This window comes from Siniperca chuatsi, linkage group LG2 (genome assembly GCF_020085105.1).
Source record: "Siniperca chuatsi isolate FFG_IHB_CAS linkage group LG2, ASM2008510v1, whole genome shotgun sequence".
Classification (NCBI taxonomy): Eukaryota; Metazoa; Chordata; class Actinopteri; order Centrarchiformes; family Sinipercidae; genus Siniperca; species Siniperca chuatsi.
Genome location: NC_058043.1, coordinates 8,520,728 through 8,546,120, shown reverse-complemented (window position 1 = coordinate 8,546,120; position 25,393 = coordinate 8,520,728). Strand labels below are relative to the sequence as shown.

General features: G+C 39.7%; 3 protein-coding genes across 10 annotated transcripts; 1 reads left to right on the top strand and 2 right to left on the bottom strand.

The window, feature by feature from the left end:
• The first annotated feature begins 326 nt into the window (after nt 1-326).
• On the top strand, nt 327-7,643 carry zgc:158258 (uncharacterized protein LOC791186 homolog). The gene is made up of 4 exons (XM_044168079.1): nt 327-559; nt 4,606-4,761; nt 5,070-5,265; nt 5,380-7,643. Exons 2-4 carry the CDS (start codon nt 4,657-4,659, stop codon nt 6,468-6,470), a joined length of 1,392 nt encoding a protein of 463 aa, XP_044024014.1. The 5' UTR covers nt 327-559; nt 4,606-4,656; the 3' UTR covers nt 6,471-7,643.
• Nucleotides 7,644-8,547: 904 nt separating this feature from the next.
• kif17 (kinesin family member 17) lies at nt 8,548-17,993 on the bottom strand. Of its 6 annotated transcripts, XM_044167991.1 has the most exons (15): nt 16,767-17,993; nt 16,275-16,533; nt 15,848-15,994; nt 15,508-15,609; nt 15,055-15,244; nt 13,674-14,126; nt 13,370-13,464; nt 13,066-13,267; nt 12,756-12,859; nt 12,472-12,596; nt 11,333-11,561; nt 10,485-10,743; nt 10,273-10,334; nt 10,069-10,192; nt 8,548-9,464 (listed from the first exon to the last, which is right to left on the bottom strand). In XM_044167991.1, exons 2-15 carry the CDS (start codon nt 16,503-16,505, stop codon nt 9,274-9,276), a joined length of 2,514 nt encoding a protein of 837 aa, XP_044023926.1. In that variant the 5' UTR covers nt 16,506-16,533; nt 16,767-17,993; the 3' UTR covers nt 8,548-9,273. The 6 variants fall into 6 exon arrangements, with proteins under 6 accessions (XP_044023926.1, XP_044023936.1, XP_044023945.1 ...); XM_044168001.1 differs by having other exon boundaries at nt 10,069-10,189; nt 16,275-17,993; XM_044168010.1 differs by having other exon boundaries at nt 10,273-10,331; nt 16,275-17,993.
• Nucleotides 17,994-18,254: 261 nt separating this feature from the next.
• Nucleotides 18,255-24,595, bottom strand: sh2d5 (SH2 domain containing 5). Of its 3 annotated transcripts, none has more exons than XM_044168091.1 (10): nt 24,323-24,595; nt 23,718-23,783; nt 23,541-23,621; nt 23,357-23,431; nt 23,103-23,249; nt 21,304-21,504; nt 20,858-21,041; nt 19,973-20,078; nt 19,699-19,858; nt 18,255-18,955 (listed from the first exon to the last, which is right to left on the bottom strand). In XM_044168091.1, the coding sequence occupies exons 2-10, from the start codon at nt 23,766-23,768 to the stop codon at nt 18,749-18,751; spliced, it is 1,212 nt and encodes a 403-aa protein (XP_044024026.1). In that variant the 5' UTR covers nt 23,769-23,783; nt 24,323-24,595; the 3' UTR covers nt 18,255-18,748. The 3 variants fall into 3 exon arrangements, with proteins under 3 accessions (XP_044024026.1, XP_044024036.1, XP_044024047.1); XM_044168101.1 differs by lacking the exon at nt 24,323-24,595 and adding an exon at nt 23,876-24,267; XM_044168112.1 differs by lacking the exon at nt 18,255-18,955 and having other exon boundaries at nt 19,717-19,858; nt 20,809-21,041; nt 24,323-24,594.
• Between the last annotated feature and the right edge of the window lie 798 nt (nt 24,596-25,393).

The window sequence follows — 25,393 nt, the reverse complement described above, 5'->3', positions numbered from 1 at the left end:
TGCAATTAGTTGACAGCTTCGTCTTTGGCGGAAAAAATATTCTTCAACACGTGTAAAATGACAAAAAAAATGTGTTAAATTGTAAAGTCAATCATGCTGTTTTAAAAATGAGTGTGTGTTGTCGCAAAGATGACTTGTTAAAAACAACACATCGTGCAATCGTCCAACGCAGGTTACTATAGTAACGGAAATACCGTTTACATCTGGGAGTATCTCATAATAATAATAATAATAATAATAATAATAATAATTACTAATAAGTAATCCGTTTACATTTCATTTAACAATAGTTACGAGTTACTTTTTGAGTAACGAGCCTGACTAAATACTACGGTTAGCAGAGACAGTTTGAGATACCGATCAGCAGATTACTGCAGTTGTAGGTACCATGACGACGAGGACTCGTGCCTCTTAAGGAGAATGCGGCTCTCTGATTGGCTAAAAGCTTAGGGGCACAAAGTCCTTTGTTCAGGTATCACAGAGCCGCTCACAAACCTTCACTTCACTTGCAAATGCAGCAGAAGATGGATAACTGACTAATGCACGGAGATTCAAACAGGTATGTGGTCGACTAATGCAGTTTTCATCGAAAAACGTGAACTTTGTGGGCAAACTATGTTAGCCTATACGAAGGGGTGTTTAAACTAACTTTAAGTAGATTTAACCGGTTTAAATCGTGTTTTTCTTCTGACGTTAATATAAGAGGTGAATCTATAGTTGAAGTAAATTATATCAACGTAAGTTATGGTGATTTGAACTATTTTTATTTCCTAACTAAATTCCTTATTTTTCTAATAGTTTCTGTTGCCACATGATGATGATCTCCGACTTCATATTTGTGCATAGTGTCATATAGTTGATAATTTATGAACTTGTTAACCTTATATAGCATCTTTACAGTGTTTAGTCAGCCTTTGTATTATTTGCAGGCTAGTTTTAGTTGTCTTTTGGGACTAAAGTAAAAGTTATGTATACAAAACCTCGACTGATCAACAGGTGATAGGTGTTAACTATTAGGTTGAGAGTGTATTTGGGGCAGATAATCTTTATTACGAAGGAGCCTAATGTACCTACTTGAACCCTGAGGAATCTGAAGGCAGAGGGTTGAAGACCAGGTATTGAGGGATAAAATAAACTTGAAAAAATGAACAGTGATGAATTCACCTAGTTTCATAATCAAACAATACATTAAGGATAATAAAACCTGGGCCAGGTGCTCTTTTATGTTCCAAGGAGTTTAATATGGCAGTTGCATTTATTGCCTCAACCTCTGTATGACACTGTGTTGCGAGAGCTAAGCTCATTCTGTTTTTTTGTGGCGGTTCCTCCTGTGTTGATAGGTGTATCTCTGGAGATAGCATTATGATATATTTTCATCGGTGTTTAAGATGTCCTTTCATTGGAAATGGGTTACAGGGGTTAATGACTAACTACAGTCTTATCTGTCTGAGGTTTTGTTGTGACAAGGGAAAAAACCCAAGTCACACTACACACTTAGCAGCATGGGAACTTTATAAAACTTAATACTTAGGGAAGGCAAATTTGATTACCAAAAATCAGTAGCTTTAAAGTTATATTATACTATTATTATACTTTAAAATAAGTGTTGTTTTTTTTTTCAATTACTTCCAAGCCACAGCAGCTGCTCTTGTTATTTGCATGTGTTCAACCTAGATTGTGTCTGGTTAAAACACAATAAATGTTATCTCAGACTTTCTACTGTTTGGACTGATATCCTGACCTGCATGCAGCAGGACAGATGAGGCCATTTACATATCGGCCTGGCGATAGGGGCTTTAAAATTTTTACAGGGATGGGATGACATGGCAAAGCATGAACATTGAACAGGAGTGCTTTTGTGCCTCTCTTGGCCTTGGATCTCGCAGCCCTTCCCTCTCAGGTGTTTTCACATTTCTTTTCACTAGGATCAGACAGAGGTTCCTTTATACTAAACTTGCAGCTCTATCTCTACAATGCCAGTAGAAAAGTAAAATGTATTTATTCTCTAAAATGTGTTTGTTCTTGTAGAAACCTCATGCTCAAATAGCTGTCAAATAGCTGCTCATTCAATTTCAAATGGCCTGTTATCAGTAAATGCATCATTAGGAAGATGTTTTTATCCAAAGTGTCTCACATTGCCAGAATAATGCATACAATTTAGCATCTCCAGGAGTGGACCAATCCCTAATCATGGCATTACCATTTACATTCTCTTTGTATTTCACCACCTAAAACTAATGATGATTTCTGTGGAAGAACATAGGCCCAAATGAATAATGTCCTAATACCAGACCTGTTACAGTCAACATGGTCAAAGTGGATATCGTATAGCTTTCAGGAGATCATTGCTGCTGCCCTCCACTCCCTCTGAAAATGATCCGGTTGAGGAAGATTAGGAGTGGCATGTGTGCTGTAATCTGAGTCACATGCAGTAAGAGGACTAGTGCGATATCTGTCAGAAACACACTAAGCTATGATACTCTGTCATTCTCTACCGGCAAGGCTGTCCAGTCATCAGAAAGCTGGTGTGCATGTAAAACACACCACAGAGTTACACAGGATGTTGCATGTTGATGAGATGATATTTAGACAGGACTGCGTGTGAGTCTGAGCAATTTAGGAATCTACAATATAGCCTTGTAAAATCATACATTACTTGTCCATCTAAACACATGCAGCTTTACAATATTGTGAACCATTTGTCAAGCATACTGTACTGTACATAATGCTTTAGAGCCACTGGTAACAACTTTTACCAGTAAAGTATGAACATGAATTTAAGACTTGCTTAAATTAGATTAAGCGCCTTTAACTTGTTTGTTTTTTCCTCAAAAGTTATGTTACAGCTGCACAGTAATGCAGTTGCGAGCATGGATTGTTTTGAAAACTTGTTGGGAGCTTCAACATCTTAGAATTTAAAAAGTCAACAGCCTTCACAAGCTATGTTATGAGAAAGTCAGACCTTGAAGAACACTAAGCAAATATGGATGTTGTGAAAGTAATATAGTGTAAATATCTTATTATTTTGCATTAAATGGTTGCTGTTCTGCAGCAATTGATTCTTAAGTGTTGGGTGTAGGGGTTTGACCACAAAGAATTCAATGCACCAATGACAATAGTTTTCTAAAACTGTACCTTTGAGCAAAGAAATGTTCACTTGATGAAAACAAAACTCACCAAAAGCAATGGATCGCCTATCAAGAGGAGGTTTAGATAGTTGATTCTACAGAGGCTGTAAAGGGCTTCTTTAGATTTTCTTTTACACTTGTTATAGTTTTGAGTGGCCTTTTAACACTTTTTAATTCTCTCGCAATAGTTTTTAGTTTCTCTTGTGATACTTTACCCTAGAGCTCTGGCAGTGCACGGCCTAACGATAAAACAATGTATGCCGTGTTTACAGTATGGGCTAATAACATTCAAGTAACCCAGCACTAATTTTAACCCTGGGTTGACATAACCGTGGGTTATCAATACATGTTTGACGCTGTTTACATTTAATCCTGAGCTAACAGTAAAGATGGATCAGCCCGATCTATAGCTGTCCAGTTCCCTGTGGTGCTGATTACTGTTAACAAACAACATCTAATATTCCTTCCTGTCCATGTGAGTGTATATTCGTTAGAAACAAATGTACAGCTTACTTGATTAACTCCAAGCCATATACAGTATTGTTAATCAGTCTAAATTCCTTCACAGCTAAAAGATTGTACTATGACAATAAATCAGATGTGGTCAAAGCTCTCAAATTTAGAAATATGGTTGATGCTTTTATGGAGAATCCAGTGAGAAAAATATTTAATTTTAACTTAAATTTAATTTTTATACAGACTACCAGTATTGAGGGTGAGCCTTTGTGTTCTTAATATGTACTGTTCAATTAGTACATTAGTGGTCTGGATATTGTAGGAATCTGGTCACTTCTCAACAAGAACCAACCTTATTGATATAATTCAGTGTACCTATTATACCTATACTATATTTGTCATTAGCTTCCATCTCTCATTGAAATCAACGTGTGAAATTTACTCTAAAAGTTTATTTTACTGTTTTCCAGCAAGCTGGGCTATTTCTGAATTACGAAAATATCTATAGAAAAGCCATCATAACGTCACACCAGTGTGATTTCTGCCTACAGGTTGCGCACACATCCTCAATTATTTGTATACTGGATACCCTTTTACGCTAACTAGAAATTGCTACTTAAGGTTAGCAATAGGTAACAAAAACTATTATAAGGTTAGATCAAAAATATTGCTAGGGACATAATGCAAAGTGTTGCAAGGTAATATAATAGGAAAGTATTTTAAAGAAAATTCCCAATGTGGTCCTTTAGGGACTCTATAGATTTCATACTGTACAAAAATGAATGCAAACCAATGGCTGTCTGGAAGATAGACCATCTAAAAACCTGTGGGAAATGGTCCCCATAGACATAAAGCATAAATAATGTGGTTAAAATATGGAAAACAACCAGTATGGTCCATTTAATGGAATCTAATTTTGTCTTTAATTTTTTTTTTTTTTTAGAATAATGTCGCTCTGTCAAGCTTGTAGAGGAACAATTAAAAATGTAATTCTAACTCACCATGTATTCCCTTTTCACAGAGTGAAACACAACAATCTGTGCCACCAACACTGGATAAGTAGGTCACTAAGATGCCCAAAAGTGATACCTGGCCAGGTGGCATTGGATTGGAGACGATGACTGGCATGGACAGTGCTGGCAGCTGTGACAGCGTTGTCAGCGCCAATTCTGGCTTTGTAAGTTACTGACCTTACCGTCTTGAATCTCAGAATCTTATTAGTTCCACTATAACACATTATACAAAACAACATGAAATATCAAGATAAAGCCACGTAGGTAACAGAGAACTGAAACATAAAAGCTAAGGGATGCATCTGGTTTCATAATTTTGTGTCTGTTAAGAAGTGAAGGGTATAAGGCCTTAAACATTCTCCTGTAAAATGTGATATCAATTGTTGTGTTCTTCAATTTCTAAGAGTCACTTTTGGGATATCTCATTGTGGATTTTTTGTCAAAATGAAAGCCCTACTTTTATGTATTACAGAGTGATGATAGTCTGGAGCACCTGTCTGCTGAAGAGAAGGCCTGTCTCATGTTTTTGGAGGAGACTATTGAGTCTTTGGATACTGAGGAGGATAGTGGACTGTCCAATGATGAACCTGACCAACTGCCCTGCCCTGGCAACCTTGCTACCAAACTGGCTGACCTGTCAGCCTCCATGAGCAAAAGCAAGCTCAACGGTAAGTAAATGTCTGGGCACAGATGCAGAATTAGCTAAACAGTAGGCAATTAAATACTTTGAAGAGAGATGCATTGTATTTCTAGTGATGAACATGTGCTTGTTTGTCTTTCAGGTTCACAGAAACATGCCTCTGAGCAACCCACGAAGGAAAATGTTGACGCCAAACCCATGCAGAGCTTCCTGGTTCCTACACCTCTTGTTGTGGCAAGCAGCTCTCCATGTTCTGTACCCAGTGCTAAGTCAGGCGCCCCTCCAGACAAAAATCTCTGCTCTAAGCCTCACTTCACTCCTTCAAGCAAAGAACCTGGTCACAAACACAACCAGAAACCTGTTGCTCCCCAAGTACCTTTAGAGGTTAATGTTGTGATATCCCCTCCAACCAAACCCAGGGACTACTCAGTTAGGACAGCTGAAGGTCCTTTACCTAGAGGTCCTCTTTCCTATGAGGCACTTGTTCACCTGCGGAGGAGTGCCTCCACAAAGAAGACGCCTTTATGTCCCACAGTTGATCATACTATAGACTTGGACAAGCACCTTCCTGTTACAGTGGAAGGCCCAGACCTCAGACATCTGCCAAGATCGGACAGATCCCACACAGAGGCTTCTATGTCTAGGACAGGTCCTCCAGTTCTGCCCCCCAAACCCAAAAAGATTCCTTCCAACATATCTGTGAAAACACAAAATGAAGCATCCATAACCTCAGACTTTTCATACAGTATCAAGCATGCAACAGATCCCCAGGTCGTGAGACTGGAAGCTTTGCAGAAGTTGGGCCTCCTGAAAGACCAACAGCCAGAACATGAGACAGTAGCCCCACTGTCTCCACCTAAATCTCACACCACTTTGGATCCAACACCTAACAGATTTACAAAGGGTGCGTTTAATGTTAATCCATCAAGAAGTCCATCTTTTTGTTATTCTCAAGTGCCCACAGAGCCCAAGAACAGGCATCTGCAGAGCAGTGCCAGTTTCCATCACCTCTCCAGACATGACCAACAGCCTGGTCGGGAGCGCTCTGCTACTCTGAACAACTACAGAAACGGTGGAAACTGTCCTGAACCACGACACATCACGGCAGCAAAGCCAGCTCAGCCTGTACCCCACAAACCCTCAAACTCAGTGGGATATACTGTGATGGTGGTGCCTGGGATGGGAGCTGATCGAAAAGAAGCACTCAGAAAGCTTGGACTACTCAAAGACTAAAACGGATAAACAGCAGAAGTCTGCCTGCGTAAATGCAGTGCTCAGAAAGAGTTCAATCAGTACCATCAGCTTAAAGAGTTAGAGCATTAAGCGGGAACTTGGCACTTGGCAAACTAAAGCAGAAAAGGATGAAGAAGAGGAAGGAGAAAAAAGAAGGGCAATATCAGCACTTTTAATGTAGGTCGTGGTTACTTACTTACTTGAGGGCAGTTTTTCCCCAACTAAAGTTCTTCTTTAGGTTTCGAAAGTATCTGAAAATGCACCATACACATTTCAAACCCCTGAGGCTCCACATATTTGATGAAAATGGTATGTTAATGTAATGCCATCTAATCAGAATATCTTAGTGTTTGCTGTAACAAATTTCACTTAGATATGACTTGACAAGACACAACGGATCACCAAATCAGTCTAAGAGTGCATATGGAAGGAAAAGTCAGCAGTTTAAACATCGATATAGTCTTGAAGTAATAGCCTTCACCCTCACTTCTCCAAATCAGATGCAGCATTGGGTTCTTGAACATTTAAAATCAGTTTTTGCATACACTAGTATGCAAATGCAAGTTTATGGTTATAACAAAATAACTTGTTCTAACTAATAAGCCTTGGTGTGCACAAAAATCCCATTTCAGAATGGTGGTGACATACTGAAGCAAGCCATATTGTGGCTTTCTATTAATCTTGTTCCTTCCTCATTATACTATACATAACATGTATGCTCCACTGTACTTAAAGGAAACATCAACCCAAATCCAACCCAAATTGTTTCATAATTCACAGATGTGCCTGTAAGTGTATTGTACATTCCTTGGCGTAAAGCCTCAAAGAAGCACATCAGTTTATGCAGCTCATAATTATTGTAAAACTAAATTTTGAAAGTGTTTTGGAGTGATTTTTCAGTGTTTTCTAATCTTTAGTAGCTACCAGCAGTACATTATTTTTGAGATCTGATAGCTCACTGATTTGTTTCTGCTACTATTTTATACAGTATATATGGTTGGTTGGTTGGATGGTTTTAGAAATGTGTGACAAACTGTCCATGTAACTGCCTTGTCTAAATACTGGAGATGTTCATACAGAATGAAAAATAGTTGTTTGTAATATTGTGATTATTTTTACCTACGCTTTACCATTTCCATAAATACCAGTGAAAATAAAGAAGTCTGCATCTCATAAAGTGCGTATTGTTATTGTTGCTATTAACTGTTCTCACACCATGTATACTGTTTGACATGTGATTTGAAATGTGATTAACTTGAGTTCTTAATGGTTTGCTTTTTCAGACTGTTGAATAACATCCCACAGAGTTAGTGTGGCACAAAGAAGCAAAGGCCCTTTAATTCAGTCAGACCTTCTTTCCTGTAAACCTGCATAGTGACTTTACACAGTGGTCTGTATCTCATCCAACACTCCACTTACAGAATGGATCAGTCATACTACTCATCTTACGCGCCACTCGAGCAATGAGAAAGCCTGCTCAGCTGTTCTTCCATTATCTGATTATCTTGAGCCCCACCTCAGTGTGAACTTAGCAGACCAGTGTTTTCCTTTCTCTGTTTTCTCGATATCCCTTGCATGCAAGACTTATAATTCCTCCCACTAACTTACTTGAATGGCTAGACATTTGTTGTGCAACAGTCTTGAAGCCATTGAATTAGTGTGTAGTTGACGATTACAGTTGCCTTCTGTAGTTTTATCTCTCAGTAAGTCAAGAGGCTCGCTGAATGGGCTAGTATCTGTGTATGCGCACAGGCAAATAAAGGGTGTCAAATTTTGCAACTGACACGGCTCTCTACCGGTCAAGTAATATTAAACAATGGATGAAGAAATCAGGTCATAGCCCAAGTTGGAAATGTGATACTCAAAGTCAATCCTTTCTGCAGCTCACCTTTCTGTCTATGAGTAGAAATGCAGCTACGGCGTTTGGGATGTTACTGTTTTGCAAAAAAATAGGATTAAAATAAAATAGGATCATAGGATTATTTGAAATAATTTATTATTAAAATATATCTATGTAACCTTTTGATATTAGCATCAAAATAAATGTTTGATTGATTCACAGATTCTCAAGCATAAATTAAGGGTTCTCTCATTTTTATTAGGCTTAAGTAAGGCCACACTAAAACCCACAATGCTGACCTCAGAGGTCACATGTAACATAAGATAACTGTCTACTACCTGTCAACACTGCTGCCTTGACAACAGCCCCCCGACCGATTTGTGACAGCCATCAATTTGCTGTGAAACTACAAACTGGTCTGCCATGTTGTTGACTGAGATCTTATTACTGTTCATAACACTCTAAACAAGCCAAGTTTAAATGGCTTTTTGTAAAGTAAATGAAATTGGCCATAAAGTGGATAAATACATTTTATCTTATCTATTCAGCAGTAAGTGCAGAGTTTTAAATGTTAGATAAGGAACAGGTTAAAATTTTGGTTTACAATCAACAACAGTAAAATACATATGAAGTTAAAAATGATAGTAGCTGGACTTTGAGTCTCACAGAGCACGAATCACAAGTTTTTGGGTACAGTGCAAAAATTCAAGGGTAGTGTCATACTGTAGGTAGCATTTTGTTCAAAATGAACATTCAAAATGTGATTTAAAACACATGACACAACTGGACTCGTAATGTCCACAAAAAATGCCTACTGTATACATTTCTGGTTAGCTGTGGTTATTAAAAATGCAATATTTAATAATTTCCTATATACAGTATGTAATCAATCAATGTCAAAGTCACAAACAGATGACAGTGAAATGTGTTAAAGTATGTAGGCCATGAGAATTCACAGTCTTTTCAAATCCCCTCATTATGGATGTGAGATTTACTTTTTTTGCGCTTCACCTTACTATTGGACACCGGGACATCCAACGACTCCAGGCGGAAGGGGCGTGGCAGGACAGAGTCTGAGCTGACAGGCGGGTTCATGGTGGAACCACTCACAGTGAGGTGGGCCGCCCCATTAACCAGAGGAGGTGAGTGGATGGCTGTAGGAGAAGAGCTCCATCAGATGGGTAAAACCAGTGTTAAAGGGAAAATGCCTAAATGTAAATTGGCATTCTGACTGCTGCAGAAAGTCGTCTCAGTTGTAGCCTTTAAGATTTTTATTTTGAGAACTGAAATTGCATTTTTTGGATAAAATGTGAATACTGATGCTGAGCTAAAGAAATTTAACAACTATCACTGACTTGTTTTTTTACCACTGAATCATTTCAGAGTAATATTTTGGAACTATCAGCTGTTCACTGTGTTTTTTGTTTTTTTTAAACATAAAAGGTAGTATTTATAGATGTTGTAAACTTTCTCCAATCAAAACGGGATTACTTTTGTACCATTGTTTGAATTTATATGATCTTGGCTAGATTAATTGCTCCTCCTTAAAGAACGGACACTTCAAAATCTAAAGAAAGACCAGAAACATACAGATTGATGAAAAACCTGCTGATTTACCACAGTGAGAATGAAGTGACGTCATTCTGCAACAGAGCAAATTAGCTAATTAAACTGTTTATATGTAATTATTTGTGTTTTCTCTCATACTGGATTGTTGAGTGAGTGGTCAATGGAGAAGTGTGCAGGTCCTGGTCTTACTGTGTCCCTTGGTAGCTTCACGTCCCAGCAGTTGGCTGGCTCTCTTTGACTTGAAGTAGCTGCTGGCGATGTTCTCACTGTCACTACGGTCCAGCATTTCCTTGTACCTGTCCTCTTCCACCTGCTAAAAAACACAGGGGTGAGGCTCCGTGACCGTGTTTCAGTGTGTGTGAGTAAAAGATGATGCATGGAACATAAACACACCATGAATGGCTCTCCCGTATCAGCAGCTGAACCTCTGCGAGCTGAAAGTTTTGGAGCCACTGCTATGAGAGAGAAAGAAAGCGACATAATATTTAAAGGGAAAGAATCCACAAACATATATATGCTTTACAGTCTCACAAGCTACATTATTAGTAAAAACTGATAAGCTTTTACTTTGCCTATTTTCTATATGCCCTCTTCACATAATGCACCTGAAGGCAGTGTTGTTTTCTGCACCATCACATCCGGCAGCCTCCAGGTGGCGCTGTCCTCGTCCCAGACAGCTTCTTTCTTCAAGCGGTCCAGGTTGCTGTAGTTGCAGTCACGGCGCACCAGGGGCACCATACGCTCCAGCAGGCTGTGCAGTAACTGGCCCTCCCTCTCCAACCGCCGGATTGTTGCCAGGTAGTCATTCCTCTCCACCTCGAACTCTGCCTGCAGGTCACGGATCTCCAGTTTGGCTGCTTTCAGCTGTCACACCAGGTGGATGTGGTTTTACGGTTGAATGGTAGAGCATATAATTCAACCAGGAAAACTGAGACACTCTGCAATTTTGATTTCACATTATTTAGCATCATTTAGTGCTAACCTTGTAAGATTTTTGGTGCTAAGAAAATACTAATTTTTGAGGTTTTTTGAGGATTTTGTACTGCACACCCTGAACCCAGTTGTTGAATATGCGTCATATTGAGGCTTTGATGTGCAAATAATTACAGTTTTACCTCCAAAATCAGTCAATCCTTTTAGTTTTAAGCCTAATAATAGTATGAGTAAATATGCGTTACTTAGAATTTTGAGTATACTTCCAGACATCATTGTGTCGACTATGAGGATTAACAACATGGGCATTTTTCCTATGAAAATGAAAGACAACATATTTATTTTAAAATATTTTCAGAGCAGTAAAAATATTTTAGAGTGTAACAATTACATCAGCAAAAAAGGCCAAAACATATATTCCTTTCTTGTCACTGGCCAAATCCATTTTTGAAAATTGCTCCAAACCTGTTGTATGTCTCATAGAACCTGATACATTTGTCCTACAGCTGCTGTGACCCACCTTGCCCTGGACCTTGACCAGTATTTGGCTTTTGGCATGGACCTCTTCCTGGATGGAGTTGTAGACGTTCAACAGCACATTTTCACTTTCCTCACTGTTTTCTGACAGAGCGTGGATAAGATGGACTTTTCTCTGGTCGGCAAGGTTCTTCCTCTGCCGGTGTCTCTGCTGTAACTCTTTGTTCCTGGCCTGCTCTCCCCCTACCACCTCCTGTTCCAGCTGCTGCAGTCTGGGGAGAGATGGATGAATAGGAACGCGGCATGGAGATGAAGTACGTAGAATAATCACAAACTATTCAAACTATATGACAACAACAGGCACTCGAGCTGTCTAATGGACCATTAAAATGGTCATGATTATAGCAAACATAACCTGCTATGCTAATTAGGTCAATATAAATAATGCATTAATAGGCAAATATTTCTTTGTCAGCATATTTGCATTTTCATAACCTACAGGCAGTATTGATATAGAGTGTGAATTCTATATCTTAAAAACATAAATATTATACAGTACTGGTTTCAATAAATTAAATAGTTTTTCATTAATATTCCTGTTCATGCAGCAGCATGTTCCAAATCGTAATCAGATTATCAATTCTATGAGGCAAGGCATGGTACATGCTATAGCCCGACTGATACTGAAGTTTCGCAGCCAAATCTGATATCGGTATTTGGGAGTTTAAAAAAAGACCAAAAACAATATATCAGCCAATAGTAATTTTTCACAAAAACACATAACATAAACAAGCGTGATACTGGTCCCTTGTTTTGTTTTGTTAAATTGTGATAGATACATACTGAAATCATACTGAGCGGGACGTTTTAAACCTGCTCTCTGGTGGAACTATTTAATAGTGACACGGTTTTCTAAATTACCTCAAACCTTGTTCGGTATTTCTGTACTGCAATTTCTTGTTACTTATTGGCCAACATAGGCACCGATATATCCACAATAAGCTGGCCAATATAGCTACTGTGAGCATAAAATATCTATCATGTATTGTGTTCAGAAGAATGTGTCAAAATCTCATTATACAACCCTGTGTTGTAAAATGATCAATAAATCTATATTGTATCTTGTATTATAAAGTGCAGTGCTAATGATTGGTTATGTATGTAAAATGTGTGCCCACAGACCTTTCCAGGACGTGCTGCTGGTCCAGAGGCGCTGCAGTAGAGATGTCAGGTGAGTCTACGAGCCCGTCTCCGTCTGGACCTTTTTGGACACTGACTGCTGCAGGTCCAGGAGGCTGGCTCACCAACTTGAGGACATAATACCCAGTAAGTTTCTAATAATCTATAGTTGTATTTTTTATGCCATCAATAATTTCAAGCTGTTGCTTTCTGAAGAGGTGGATACCTCATTTTGGAACTATAACATGTTTTGAATGGTACTGGTGGAAGGTTCTAGTGAACAGTACCTCGGTCAGGGAAGTGTCTCCAGTTGTACTGTGGCACATGGGATCAGTGTTGTGGCAGAGCTCATCCTCAGCGACTTGTGTCATACAGTTAGAGCTCACTGACGCTAGGAAGCAAGACAATCCAAAGCAGTATACAGTATTCAGTACACAGGGGGTGGACACAATAACCAGAACGCTTGAAATACAATGCAGTCTTACAACAACCTTGCTAATGTTCAGTTTTTGTTCAGACTTTGTCAAGACTTTGTTGGCTCACTAGTGCTTTTTGACAGAATGATGAGCCCCGAAATTAAATTTATAAACTAATTACATGGTTCTTTGTTGTGGGCAGATGATCTTCTGTTACCATTCTTTGAGACAGAGCTCCCCCTTCTGGCTCGGGCCTTCTCCAGATTAGACAGCTTGGATTCATAGGAGGAACGCAGGGCAGCAATGTCCTCCTGCAGTTTTGCCTTGGATTCCTGCTCTGCATTGTACTCGGCCTGCAACTTGGCCAGCCTCTCTTCGTACTCCTGTGGAGAGAGCAGAAAACAGACCCATAAATCACCTTGTTCTTATACAATGCATGTAGAGATGTTAAGTGATATATTGGTGTGGGAATGGTCAGTAGTTGCCTCTTTAATCTTCTCCTTCTGTGCTTCTGTGATGCTGGACTGTGGCCTTGAAGAAACAGCAGGGGATGCCTCAGACAACTGATCAGCCAGCAGAGCTGCATGATAAACAAAAGGACAAAAAGCAGGAGCTGTTGTTATTTTTTTAAGCAAGACAGGTAAGAAAAGAAAAAAAAAATCAACAAAGAAGCAAATTAAGCATCTTTTAATATCTGCATTTAAATCTTTTGGCAATATTAAAAAAATATTAATAAAAAGATGTTGTTTCCCTTATATCAAAAGGCCAGTCACAAAATATATCACTTACACGAAAGGTTAGCAGTGCCTAGCTGGCCTGAGATGAGGGCCCGCAAATTCTTGATCTCCTCCTGATACTCTCGGAGCAGAGCATCCTTGGGGTCCTCATTGATACGAGGCCTGTTCTGGATGCTCTTGGCCCGGTTGGCATAGCGCAGTGTGCTCAAGCTTTCCTCATAGTTGTTGTCTGCGGGGGACAGACAGGCGATCATCAAGGTGCGTGTGTTTCCTCCCAGAGAGTCCTGCAGCAGTCTGGTCAGCTTGGAGTCCCGGTAGGGGATGTATTTGGAGCGTCCATCCACCAGGGCAGAGATGACATTACCCAGGGCCGAGAGGGAGAGGTTGATCTTGGTGGCCTCGCGGAGTCGCTCACCAGTAGCACCGGTTTTAGACTGACGCTCACTTCCTGCCAGGTCAACAAGGTTGAGTTTACCTGCTCGTAGATGGTCCTGGCCAGCTGCATCTGAGAATTTGGGGTGACAAAGGGAATGTAGAGAAAATACAACTTTAAAAGGGACAGTTCAAAATCTAAAATACATGTTTTTCCTCTTACCTGTAGTGATATTTATCCATCTAGATTGTGGTGGTGTGAGTTGCCGAGTTTTGGAGATATCGGCCATAGAGATGTCTGCATTTTTTTTTATATAATGGGACTATATGGCACTCATGGTGCTCAAAGTGCCAAAAAAAAATACATTTGAAATACTCTACGGCAATGTCTCTTTCCAGAAATCATGACCCGGTTACTCAAGATAATCCACAGACCTTCAGCAGTTTCATGTAGGAACTATTGGTAGAAAGAAAATAGTTCCTATATGAAACTGCTCACAACAAATCTGTGTATTATCTTGAGTATAAATAAAAAGACCTGACTTGACTATTATATTGTCTTTTGTTCTTATTCTGTGTATTACTGACTAGCCTTTTTGCACCAACATATGAAATCATACAGGGAAAAATCCATCCTAGCAGAGACCAGGATGGCAGTTTTTCTACCCACAGGGGCTAAAATACAGCAGGATGCAACGCAGCCACGAGGCATGTTGTGTTTTTTTGTTCACAAACATGTTGGGTACTTGGCTAAATCTTTACACAATTTTTTACAATTTTCTCTCTTTTATCATTCACATTTTTTGGAAAGCAACGCATTTATGATCTTTCTTAACAAGGCATTCAGGGAAATTTCAGTGGAAAGTGGGTGCACAAAAACAAAAGGCACACTACGACAAAAAATAGCTCTTGAAACACACTAAGCATAACAGCTTGATATTGGAAGGTGGAATTGTTCTTTAATGTTGAGCTGCTGGTGTCGTTATGCCTTTATCACACACTAAACAGATTATAGATATGTTTCAACGTCTTACAGGTATTGTGTCATTGTGTGTGTTCACCTGTGCTGCAGATCTCCAAATGGATGGTGAAGATGGAATGTGAGCGGGAGGAGTCTTTGTTCATCAGTGTGTAGCCCACTGCCCGGTTCCTCCACCCTTGCTCTATGATTCTCTCGCACTCGCCCACGCTGTGCACAGTGTGCATGGAGAGGTCCCGCACATACACCCCACGCTCTGGATGCTCTTTCAGCTAAGCATTCGCCAACGACATAAAAACACACACAATCCAAATCTGTCACCTTGTTCAAACACCTTGACCTTCAAGGAATCATGTAACTACTGTGCTTTCAAGTCACCATGGCAAACACAAGCACCGTGTTCATTGTCAGAGAATAGTCTGAGAAACAGGTTTCATAATGACTGCACTTACCAAACAATAATAATCCTTTTGGCTTCTAATGTTACACAGTGTCTGATTTGTTTATTGAAACAACAGTGCCTCAAGAGACTTACCTCCAATCTCTGTTTGGTGTCACTTCCCAAAAGGTCTCTTATGTCCTCATTGTAAATCTCCAAGTAGGAGGCCCTCACCAGGAATTTAGTATTTTCTGCACACTAGCTTGCACACAAAAACACACACGTAAAATTATTCTCTCTAAGCACACAAAGCTTGGACAAGCCTGGACAGAGACTGGAACCACCAGACTGAAGCATGTATGCATATTACCCCAACCTAAATGTTAAATGTTATAGCTACACACTGGAATGGGGAAGACATTTGCACTTTTTGCATGAAATCTATGAATTCATAACATGGCTATTTTGCACAATTAACAACAGTTGCCCAGCCTACCTGAATACTCTCAAAGATGTGTTCAAAGGCTCGGGGAATTACCCCCCTCTGGGCGGCAGGCTCGGACACTCCCTGCATGGTGAAAGACTTCCCACTTCCAGTTTGTCCATAGGCAAAAATTGTGCCATTGTATCCCTCAGTGACACCCTGTAAAAAATTAAGAATGTGGCATAAGTGACCTTTTGCATGAGGTTTCTTTAAAGGATCAACACCCTGCTGACCTTTGTAAGTGACTGACAGCAGACTGTTAAGTAAATAATGAGGTCTGGAGTCATTAGCAATAAGATACAGCCTACTGTTGTTGGACTGGGGGTGTCCAGTAACCAGCATGCTACTTTTGTAATGCCTGGATTTCCAGACTGTTGCTGTGTATTGGCACTGAAAACCAAAAAAAAAAACTGAATCAAAACTGCTTCCAGGAACTTACCTCAACCAAAGGATAGGCAATCTCGTTGTACATTTGCTCTGTGGTTTGATCAATGAAGTAGGTCCCATCAAAGGTGAACTGTTTGGGTGGCTCATCCACTGCCCCGGGCTTCTTTATGAAGCACTGGCAGCGGTGCAGATCCATGGACAGCACCATCTTAGAGCAGAGAGCCTTCTCCCTGTCATTCAGGGGCCTGCATCTGACCACCACCTTCACTGACTCTGACCCCATGTCTCCACATCCACTCCACAGCGGTTGGCTTGTGCAGTAGATAACACATAAAAGCAAAATAAATTCTGCTTTATAAATACGTCTACAGAGCTGAGTTGCTGGAGGATCCTCATTAGCTAACCTATGTCAGATAATCAGAAGACAAGCCGACTAACAGTTCACATCCTGGTTTAAGTCCACTGAGAAAAGCTGACGCTCAGAGGCTATCGTCATACGTCAGATAAGAAAATACTCAAAGATTAAAAAATAAAAAATAATCACGTTGAGTGGAGGCGGAAATATTTCCTGACACGGTGGTGAGTGTCCCCGTCAGGTATCGCCACAGGTCCCCTGCCAGTCTGCTCCTCTTCCCACGGCGTTTTGAAGTTGCTTAGCAACCATAAACAACAGTTGAGGGATGAAACGGCCCTTTTAAGCAAAAAAGAAACCTACAGTCCCTTCATGATGATGTGGTCTCCATCTCTCTCCATCAAGGTGTCATTTATAAAAAAAAAATAAAAAAAAATCCAAATCTTGACCAGATATCTTTAACTTACACTCGTTTAATCATTTTGCCCCATCATGTTAACCCGGTGTGTCCTCGTCAGTGCATATTTTGTCAACTGAATAGTGCCATGAAAAACGTTTTCTAAACATGTAAGCTAAATGCTGCATAGCAACTGTGGCTGGCTGATGTTTTCTATTGCCTTCACAGAGGAATAAATGTTAACTATAAAACACATTAATAGGAGTGCCCCCCCCCATAAGATTAAAATATATATATTATAATTTCTTTAAACCTTTTTAGTGTATATAATTATAATATACATATATTATAATTTCTTTAAACCTTTTTAGTGTTTGTTTTTTTAACAGTTCAGTTGACAGTTTATTGGGAAACACATAGCTGAGACTAATGATATACTACTAAAACAGTCCTGCAATAAATTCTACCTTCATGAAGAGATTAGAATTTAGTTTTTGTTGAAAGTGTTTTAGAGAGGTATTGATTCAACTGTATAGTTATTTTGGAGTCTGCAGTTTGTGGTGCGTTATACTGAGAGGTGTTTCTCTTATTTTGTCCACCCCATTTTATCAATGAGGGTAATGAGCAGAAACAACACCTCTCTGTATAATATAATACAGTTCAACAGCATAACAAACTAATCCTCCATTATGATAATTGATAAAGTTTAATAAACATCTCTCTACAACAGTTCCAACAAAAACTGAACATAACCGTCATGAAAGTAGGATTTATTGCTGGATTGTTTTAGACTCCATTAGTTTTAACTGGGTGTTCCTAATAAACTGGCAGCTGAGTGGATATCAGTGTAGAAATCTCCTGTGACCTAATTCGCACATCAAGCAGTCCCTTGTGGAGTTCTGCCCTAAGATTTAGAAACTGTGTGTAGTAATTCACTGCAGCAAAGTAGCATCTTTCTCAATACTAAAGCTGCAGGTGACGTTGTGCTATGCAGAGTCATAAATGATGGAAAACATTTATTTTTTTTGCAGGGAGTGGGTTCAAAACAGAACACACCTGTCATTTAATCTCCTACAGGGGTGAACAATACAAAAACCTTTGCTGGCATAATGTGGAAAAGACCTAATTTCATACCACTGTTGAAATCAGTGCGCAAGGTATATTAAACTGCACACAACATTACCAGTTAAAATTACCAGTAAAACAAACAATCACTTTTAAAAACACAGAAAATTTGAATCTTCCAGGTCTCTAAACACACAAAGAGTAACGTGTAAGCATGATTAAAATTCAATGAAACAATCTTTGATCAAATATATTTGTGCAACATCTTTACAATGCAAGAATAAAAAGAACAGTTATGGCTTTGCCATCAGGTGCAACAATCTGCGAGATCAATTCCCCGCCACAGTTTCAGGCTGTTAGTTTCACGTCTTAAAATTACGAATAAACTCGACCGATGCCTCACAGGCACAAATAAAAATATTTTTTAAAAAGATATATAGAAAAACATAAAAGCAGCAAGAACAAAATATGACACCTTTGATAAATAAGTACCCTTTGATGAAATGACTTGTATACTTTATACATTAAGTGCCAACACTGTTAGTAGGTGCACTGTGTTATACCATTTGTTAAGGCTTCCCACAACACCAAATGTGATTTAAAAGTAAGAGATGATATTTGTGCAAAAGACAAAAAAAAGGAAAAAAAAAAAAGTGTCACTTATTTTGGATCCTCTGAGGTTGGCAATCCACAAGTTCCAGGGTCCAGGGGTTTAAACCCATTCCTTTCTGTGGGTACTTTTAATTTGGGCTTTCTTCAGGCTCTTGTGTGGCTTTACAGCCTGCTGTTTGCTGGTATTTTCCTCCCACTCATAGCAGTGGTTTACCCGGGCACAGCTCAGCAGACACGGCAGCTCATCCTGAGCCTCTGTGTAGTGTTCAATCAGTTCTGCTATGGAACTGAATTCAGTCTTGCATTTCTGCCACAAAGATAAACCAAGGGAGAATTATCGGTTTGCCAGTACACTTATTATCAAATGCCAACAATATTTTAATTATTCTTGGTTTCAGTGGAGTTTTAGAGTTATATGGTTGTCTCTGTGCTGTTTTATGGAATTTTGCACACCAAATAAGTCCAAATACTTGCAATATTTTGGCATAAAACTTGAAAATTTAAGAATATTTTTCGTCAGCGGCCACAGACCCTCACACCTAATATTGGGGTGCTGCATGGCCAACTTTTGTTGAGATCCAGTGATATGTATTTAAATTACTAGCCCAGATCCCACAGTTTCTAAATATAAACACTGAATTGCAGAGAAACAGGCATCAAATGATCCACAAGGAACCTAGATTCTTCCATTTAATGTGGTTATGCAAGCCCAGGAAAAACTGCATCTTAGGTTTATGATGTGTCACTTGATACATTCTCACTGAAGAATTGGAACAAGCAGAGACAAAATACATATGTAACTGTGTGGAAAATATATTTTTTCTAACTTTGAATCTACCCAACCTTACAGACAACCTTCTTCTACCTTACAGACACCTTGTGTATCAGCCTTTAATTATAATATCAACATATATATTTCTAGGGATAGAACTATTACCTCTGTAGTTCAGTCTATAAATCGAAGCAAATAGAAGCAAATAGCAGCCTGGCAGACTCACTGTTTGCTAATAATTATGTATAAGATTCAACATGCCTTGACAAAACAATTACCTCCAGCAGGAATTTCCCATTACAAGTGTTCTCTATGAGGTGGCTGATCAGGCCAGAGGGGGAGCGAATGATGAGAGAGCCACATTTGGGTTTTTTAGGATGTGGGCACAGGAGGTACGATCCCAGAACATCGTCTGCAAGCAGGGAATAGCTGCTGTCACTGAAATACAGAAGACACGCCATTAGACAACCATCAACATACTCAAGAAAAAGTAAAGGCCAGAGAAGGCATCTACGGTCAGCGAGATATGTTAAACGCACGAGTGACACTCACGTCGCGATACCAGCCCAACACCACACTGCTTGAGCCAGTGCTTCTTCTGTTTCGGCCAAACTTGGAGTGCGGGATTTCCTTACTGGCGTCCTGTCTTGTTCTTTTCCTTTTTCACATACAAGAAAAGATTTCATTGTGAATTTGGAGATGTTTACTGGGGTTGAGCGAGTACTCAGCTGCAACGAGTATCTGGTACAGATATTTAAAGAAAAACTTGATCTGTAAATAGTTCTCTTACTCCTGTGAGTAAAATCATTGCTCTGAAGCTCAATTCTGAGGCTGTAAATAGTTTTCTAATAAATATAGCAACTTCTGATCAACCCATATCAATTTCAGGCTTAAATGAACAACTCCTGCTTAGTCCCACCCACTTTCGGTTTGAGCACCACCCACTTCCGAGTACGGCTACGAATACAGAAAATGTAGTTGGTTGAACGGACACAGACTGAGATAATGGTGTACTCGCTCATCCCTAATGTTTACATTCCAAGCAGCCGTGTTTGCGTGGAGAAATATCCAAATGTTTGGTTTAAACGTAACAGGACTGAGATGGACAAAGCAATTGGCGGTGAAATAAAACATAAAACCAGGATTTCAACGCGTTAAAGCTAAGAGTGAAATGAACATCAGTGAGTGAAGCTCAACAGTGAGAAGCTTTAAAAAAAAAAAAAAAAAAAAAAACCCACGTGAGACAAGACCATTATCCATCACCTTATCACCGTATAAAATGACAAAAAAAATAAATAAATAAAAAAAAATAAAAAAAAATACACCTTCTGACACCACAACAGATAGTGAGTGACTGCCCGTCACCCAACACTGAGGGGTTGCGTTACCTAATCAACTCTTTGACTCTTGAAAGCGCTCTGTGAACACTTGGCCCACCTTGTGACAAACTCAGTCGCTCCTGAACACTGTGCTGTTTGAGTGGTGTGAAAGTGAAGGAGCGGTAAGCCCCAGAGCGCAGTCCTTTACTGCGGATGGCTTTCTTGCGCACCAGGGAGGGGGAGGATGTGGGGAAGACTTCATCTTGGCTGCTGTGAAGGTCATCGGAAGACACATGATTGTTCTATAGATGGGGGAAAAGAAAATGTTTGAGTACAGGTAGTTTAAGTGCATATACTCAGAAGGTTTGTTGCAGTCAGCACCACGCTAAACTCTCGATTGGTTTGTCCTCTTCAACCCCATGGACCCCTTTGGCAGATTCATCAGTAACAATAGTGACTTTGAAGCTGCTTAAGCGTAAGTGGCAAACTAGAAGGGAAACACTGGTGTTGAAGTAATAATATTATTGTGTTAGAGAGAACAGAAGAAGACATTCAAGTCCAAACCTTAGCCCCTGGCAACAGCCCTTGAAAAGGGGCTCTTCTGAAGGACACCAGGGCACTAACACTGAGAGGGAAACCGTGGTTGAGCAGAGAGGGGTTGCGACGAGGCATCGAACCAACAGAGTCTTCCTGGGCCTCCTCTGGGTGCTTCTCCAAGTAAGACAGCTGGAAACAGCGGCAAAGGAGCAGGTTCAGGAACTGTGCCTACAGGAGAGAAAGTGGACACCAAAAACAGTTTTACTCAAAATGATATCAATTTTGGAGCAATGCAATATCTAACATTATAAAAAAGGTTCTATATATGAGATTCTGAACATTAATATAGCAGCAAACAACTATTTGCTACGTAAAGATATAGTGGAGTAATGGCGTCCTGAGCAGAGGATGACGTCACGCTCCCTCTGCCTGTGTTGTTATGCCAGCCCGGCCCGGCCGTGCGTGCTTGTTGGTGCACGCGAGTCCCTCCCTGTGAAACTGTTGGCTTCGTGGAGAGCGATATAACGGCTGTTTTTCTCATCTAACTCGGTGAATAAAAGGATTTATTTTGACCAAACCAGAGTTGGTGATTGTTGGAACAGTGGAAAGACTTACACAGACGGTTTTTGGTGAGTTTTATTTTGTTTCTGTCCAATTTGAATGAAGTGTGATGATGATGATCTGCAAAGTAAAATTACTGTTTTCTCAATGGAGTCTGGTGGGCCATAGCGCCCATTTGTTTAGGTCAGAGATGCTGGTGCTCTAGTGCTAGTCATTTAGTGGCAGTGAATGTTCAACAGTGTAAACCACATTCTTAGGTAAGTGACATAGTGGCCTTATTAGACATATCTGTGGTACAATTTAAACTTACCTTTATTTGACAAATCCAGTTACACTGTCAAAGTGCTCCCTAGCAAATTCGAGCAGCAAACATCCAACAGAAATGTCTAGTGAAGAAGTAATATCTCGTTGTTATAGTAATCCTTTTCTCTCTATTTCGGAACAAGTCTCACCACAAATCTGATTGGCTGACTCAAAATGACTGAATACTAATTAGGGTTGTAGGCAGATGCGGTGTTACACAGCAAGGTTGGTTTTACGCAGAAGTTTATGAAGTTAAAATGTTTAATTTAAGACTAGAGATGGGTGGGGTTAGATAAATTAAGTTTTGGGTAAGAATCTAGAAAGGGCTTCTGTCTCTGCCTGTAATCACTTTGAGAACAGTAATTATATTTACCAGCGTGTCGCTGTCCAGTCCAAAAGTGTGTGGTCTAGTGAGGGTTTCTCTCATGTTAATTGTAGGTTATTGTGACATTAACGTCTCTACACACCCATAGTCCACCAAGACAGGTGTTTTCACTTATGTTGTATAAGGAGACCTCTTCTTCTCACTCTCCTGTTTTGTTGTATCCATTAGTGTGGGACAACTTAACCTTAACTTACTGATTGAAAACACCTGCGTGGGTGTGCAGGGCCTTTAATAAAAAAGTAAAACTCTACTATAATAATTTCTATTTTTATTAGGGCATATGGTTTTATCGATTATTGACCATCTCAGTTGTGTTGTTGTGGCACTGTATCACAATCTTCTGAAGCATTTTGTACATGTTTCAGTGGCTGTGACAAAAGCTCAACAAATATACTTTTTTTAAATCCTAGATATTTCATAGCCATGTTCCACATTTGCTCTACCCCCCTGACATTTTGTGTAAATCATCTTTTTGTAATCAGAGCTGTAACTTTCTCTCAAAATAATAGTAGAAAATAGTAGTAGCACTATTTTCCTTTGTTGTAATAAAAGAACAATGACACTGGTCATTTCTTACCGCTCTGGCATGCCTGGCTTGAAAGACATGGCAGTACAGTTGGGCGTCGGTGCTGCCTGGGTTGTGGGAGACGAAGGCAAACTGGCCATCCATGGGCCGGGCGGTGGACAGACTGACTCTATGCAGGGCATGAGCCATCAGGAGCGTCTGCAGACAGAGACACAAGAACCTGTGATGCCTGTGTGACTGAAACTACATCTTCAACTTTAACCTTTATGAACGTGCATACTATTTAGAGAAACCACCATACTTACCGTTTCATCCTCATTATACATTTTCACACCTTTAATGGAGAATTTTATGGATACGGGTCTCCTCCTTTTGCATGTCTGATTGAAGACAACAAACATATTAGGCATTGTATTCTCCATTAAACAGGTACGAGTTGTTGCTTTTCTGTGTACTGATAATTTTGGGCAACCACAGCTCAGGACTTACTTTAAGGGACTTCAGCTGAGCGTGCAGTTGCTCCATCTGGTCATCCAAACAGTGGTCATCCACAGGAAATGAGCCCACATACTTTACAGTAAAGACATGAGTTTAGGCAAAACACACACACACACACACAGGAAGACACTGATGTTTAAATACAAAAAAAAACATTTCTAGTGTTACCTCTGCTGATCGTGTCACTGTACAATCCTCTCTGACTGGTGCCTCGCCCATACTGCCTGTTTCTCTCTGTAAAACCAGACAGCAAGAACATCTTACACCCAAAAGGACACTAAAATTAATAACAAATCTAATCTAAAAAGCTGTCAAAACATGCTCACATTTAGGAAACTAAGTCAATCACAATAGTGGTATAGGAGTTGTTTGTTTTTTTAAAAAAAAAGAAATGTACTGATAAGTCTATGTTTAGAAAGGTATTGTCAACTGTACTTCCACAGTAACGTGATTTAGGATTTTAGACATAATCCGGTGGAATTGCGCCTGTGTATCGGTTTGCAGGTCGTTGCGCCTTTTAACCCATTTTTTCTGCGCCGTAAATGCGTCAAAGTCGCTGCTAATACACGTGAGAGTTTCTGTTTGAGTGTGTCCGTCCTGCCATGTCGAGCCGTGGAAGAAATCCAAAATGAGCGAGTGAAGGCAAAATGACAAACTTTCAGTGGAGAAAACTTCTGCCGTTTCCGCCCTGTGTATGCAAACAGTCTCAACCACGCGCTCACTTCAAAGGTTGTAGAGGCTTTAAAAAAAAAAAAAAAATCACAGAAACTCACTTTTCAGAGTCGGAGAGCCTCCACCACAACCGCCACCTCCTCCGCCCAGTCTGTGTCTTCTTCACACGCCGAGGCCCTCCTCACCTTTACCTGCTGCTGCCGCTCCGTGGGCCAGGTGTGCTGCTGGCCCGAGGCGGGGCTCGAGGGAAGGGAACCCGGGGAGGAGGTATATGAACACTTCTTCTCCTAAGATATGAAAGTTCACTCCACCCTCCCGCTGCTGCTGTCTCTGTCCACACCTTTGTGTTTTGTTACAGCTCCACACATTCCTGGTCATTGCGCAATTCACCCCGGTGACGTCACACGGCCAGCGGTGGGAAAGTACCAACACAACAACGTAAAAGTCCTGCATTCAAAATCCCACTTAAATAAAAGAACATAAGTATTATCAGTAAAATGTACAAAAGACAAAAGGGCTTGTTCCACTGAAAAATGGCCCCTTTGACTAATATTTGACATCATTAGATCAATACTGATGCATCAATGTGTAAGCAAGTTTATCTACTTTACATACAGGTCAGTAGTTTAATCCAGTGTTTTCTCATTTCCCTTCAAAGGGTCACAAGATAAATCTGGGGGACTTTGATATAGCCTAATCTCTGCTTTTTAAAAAAGGGACATTTTTACCTGTTTAATATTGAAACGATACCTACATCTGAAACCCCAACCACACACTGCTTTTTTTGTGAGGTGCCACAAGCCAAAAAGGTTGGGAACCACTGGTTTAATCTTTTAATTTAAAATAAATGTAATCTTACTTAATTTGATCTTATTTATAAATTATTTTATACATTTTTTTTGATGTAATATCTTAATCTGAAAAGTAATTATAGCTGTCAAAACGTACAATATTTCCCTTTGACATGTAGTGAAGTAGAAAGTAGCATAAGATGGATATACTGAAGTACAAGTAAATCAAAGTTGTACTTAAACTTGAGTAAATATACTTACGTTCCACCAGCAGACATGCCCCTTGTACCTCTCTCCCACACTTAGACAATGTACTATTTAATTTCAACAATTTTGATACAAATATGAAAAGAAATGTAATAAATTAATGTAATGAAAGTG

What these genes read in the sequence shown, in the direction of transcription:
- zgc:158258 (XM_044168079.1), top strand. Translation starts at nt 4,657, where the DNA reads ATGCCCAAAAGTGATACCTGGCCAGGTGGCATTGGATTGGAGACGATG. An exon ending in TCAGCGCCAATTCTGGCTTT is followed by an intron (nt 4,762 to 5,069) that starts GTAAGTTACTGA and finishes TATGTATTACAG; the next exon opens with AGTGATGATAGTCTGGAGCA. An exon ending in GAGCAAAAGCAAGCTCAACG is followed by an intron (nt 5,266 to 5,379) that starts GTAAGTAAATGT and finishes TTTGTCTTTCAG; the next exon opens with GTTCACAGAAACATGCCTCT.
- kif17 (XM_044167991.1), bottom strand. Translation starts at nt 16,505, where the DNA reads ATGGGGTCAGAGTCAGTGAAGGTGGTGGTCAGATGCAGGCCCCTGAAT. An exon ending in TGCCCACAACAAAGAACCAT is followed by an intron (nt 12,860 to 13,065) that starts GTAATTAGTTTA and finishes CTTGCTTCCTAG; the next exon opens with CGTCAGTGAGCTCTAACTGT. An exon ending in TGAAGCTACCAAGGGACACA is followed by an intron (nt 9,465 to 10,068) that starts GTAAGACCAGGA and finishes CTTCTCCTACAG; the next exon opens with CCATCCACTCACCTCCTCTG.
- sh2d5 (XM_044168091.1), bottom strand. Translation starts at nt 23,768, where the DNA reads ATGGGCGAGGCACCAGTCAGAGAGGATTGTACAGTGACACGATCAGCA. An exon ending in CAGTGACACGATCAGCAGAG is followed by an intron (nt 23,622 to 23,717) that starts GTAACACTAGAA and finishes TTTACTGTAAAG; the next exon opens with TATGTGGGCTCATTTCCTGT. An exon ending in GCGACTGAGTTTGTCACAAG is followed by an intron (nt 20,079 to 20,857) that starts GTGGGCCAAGTG and finishes TATGTGAAAAAG; the next exon opens with GAAAAGAACAAGACAGGACG.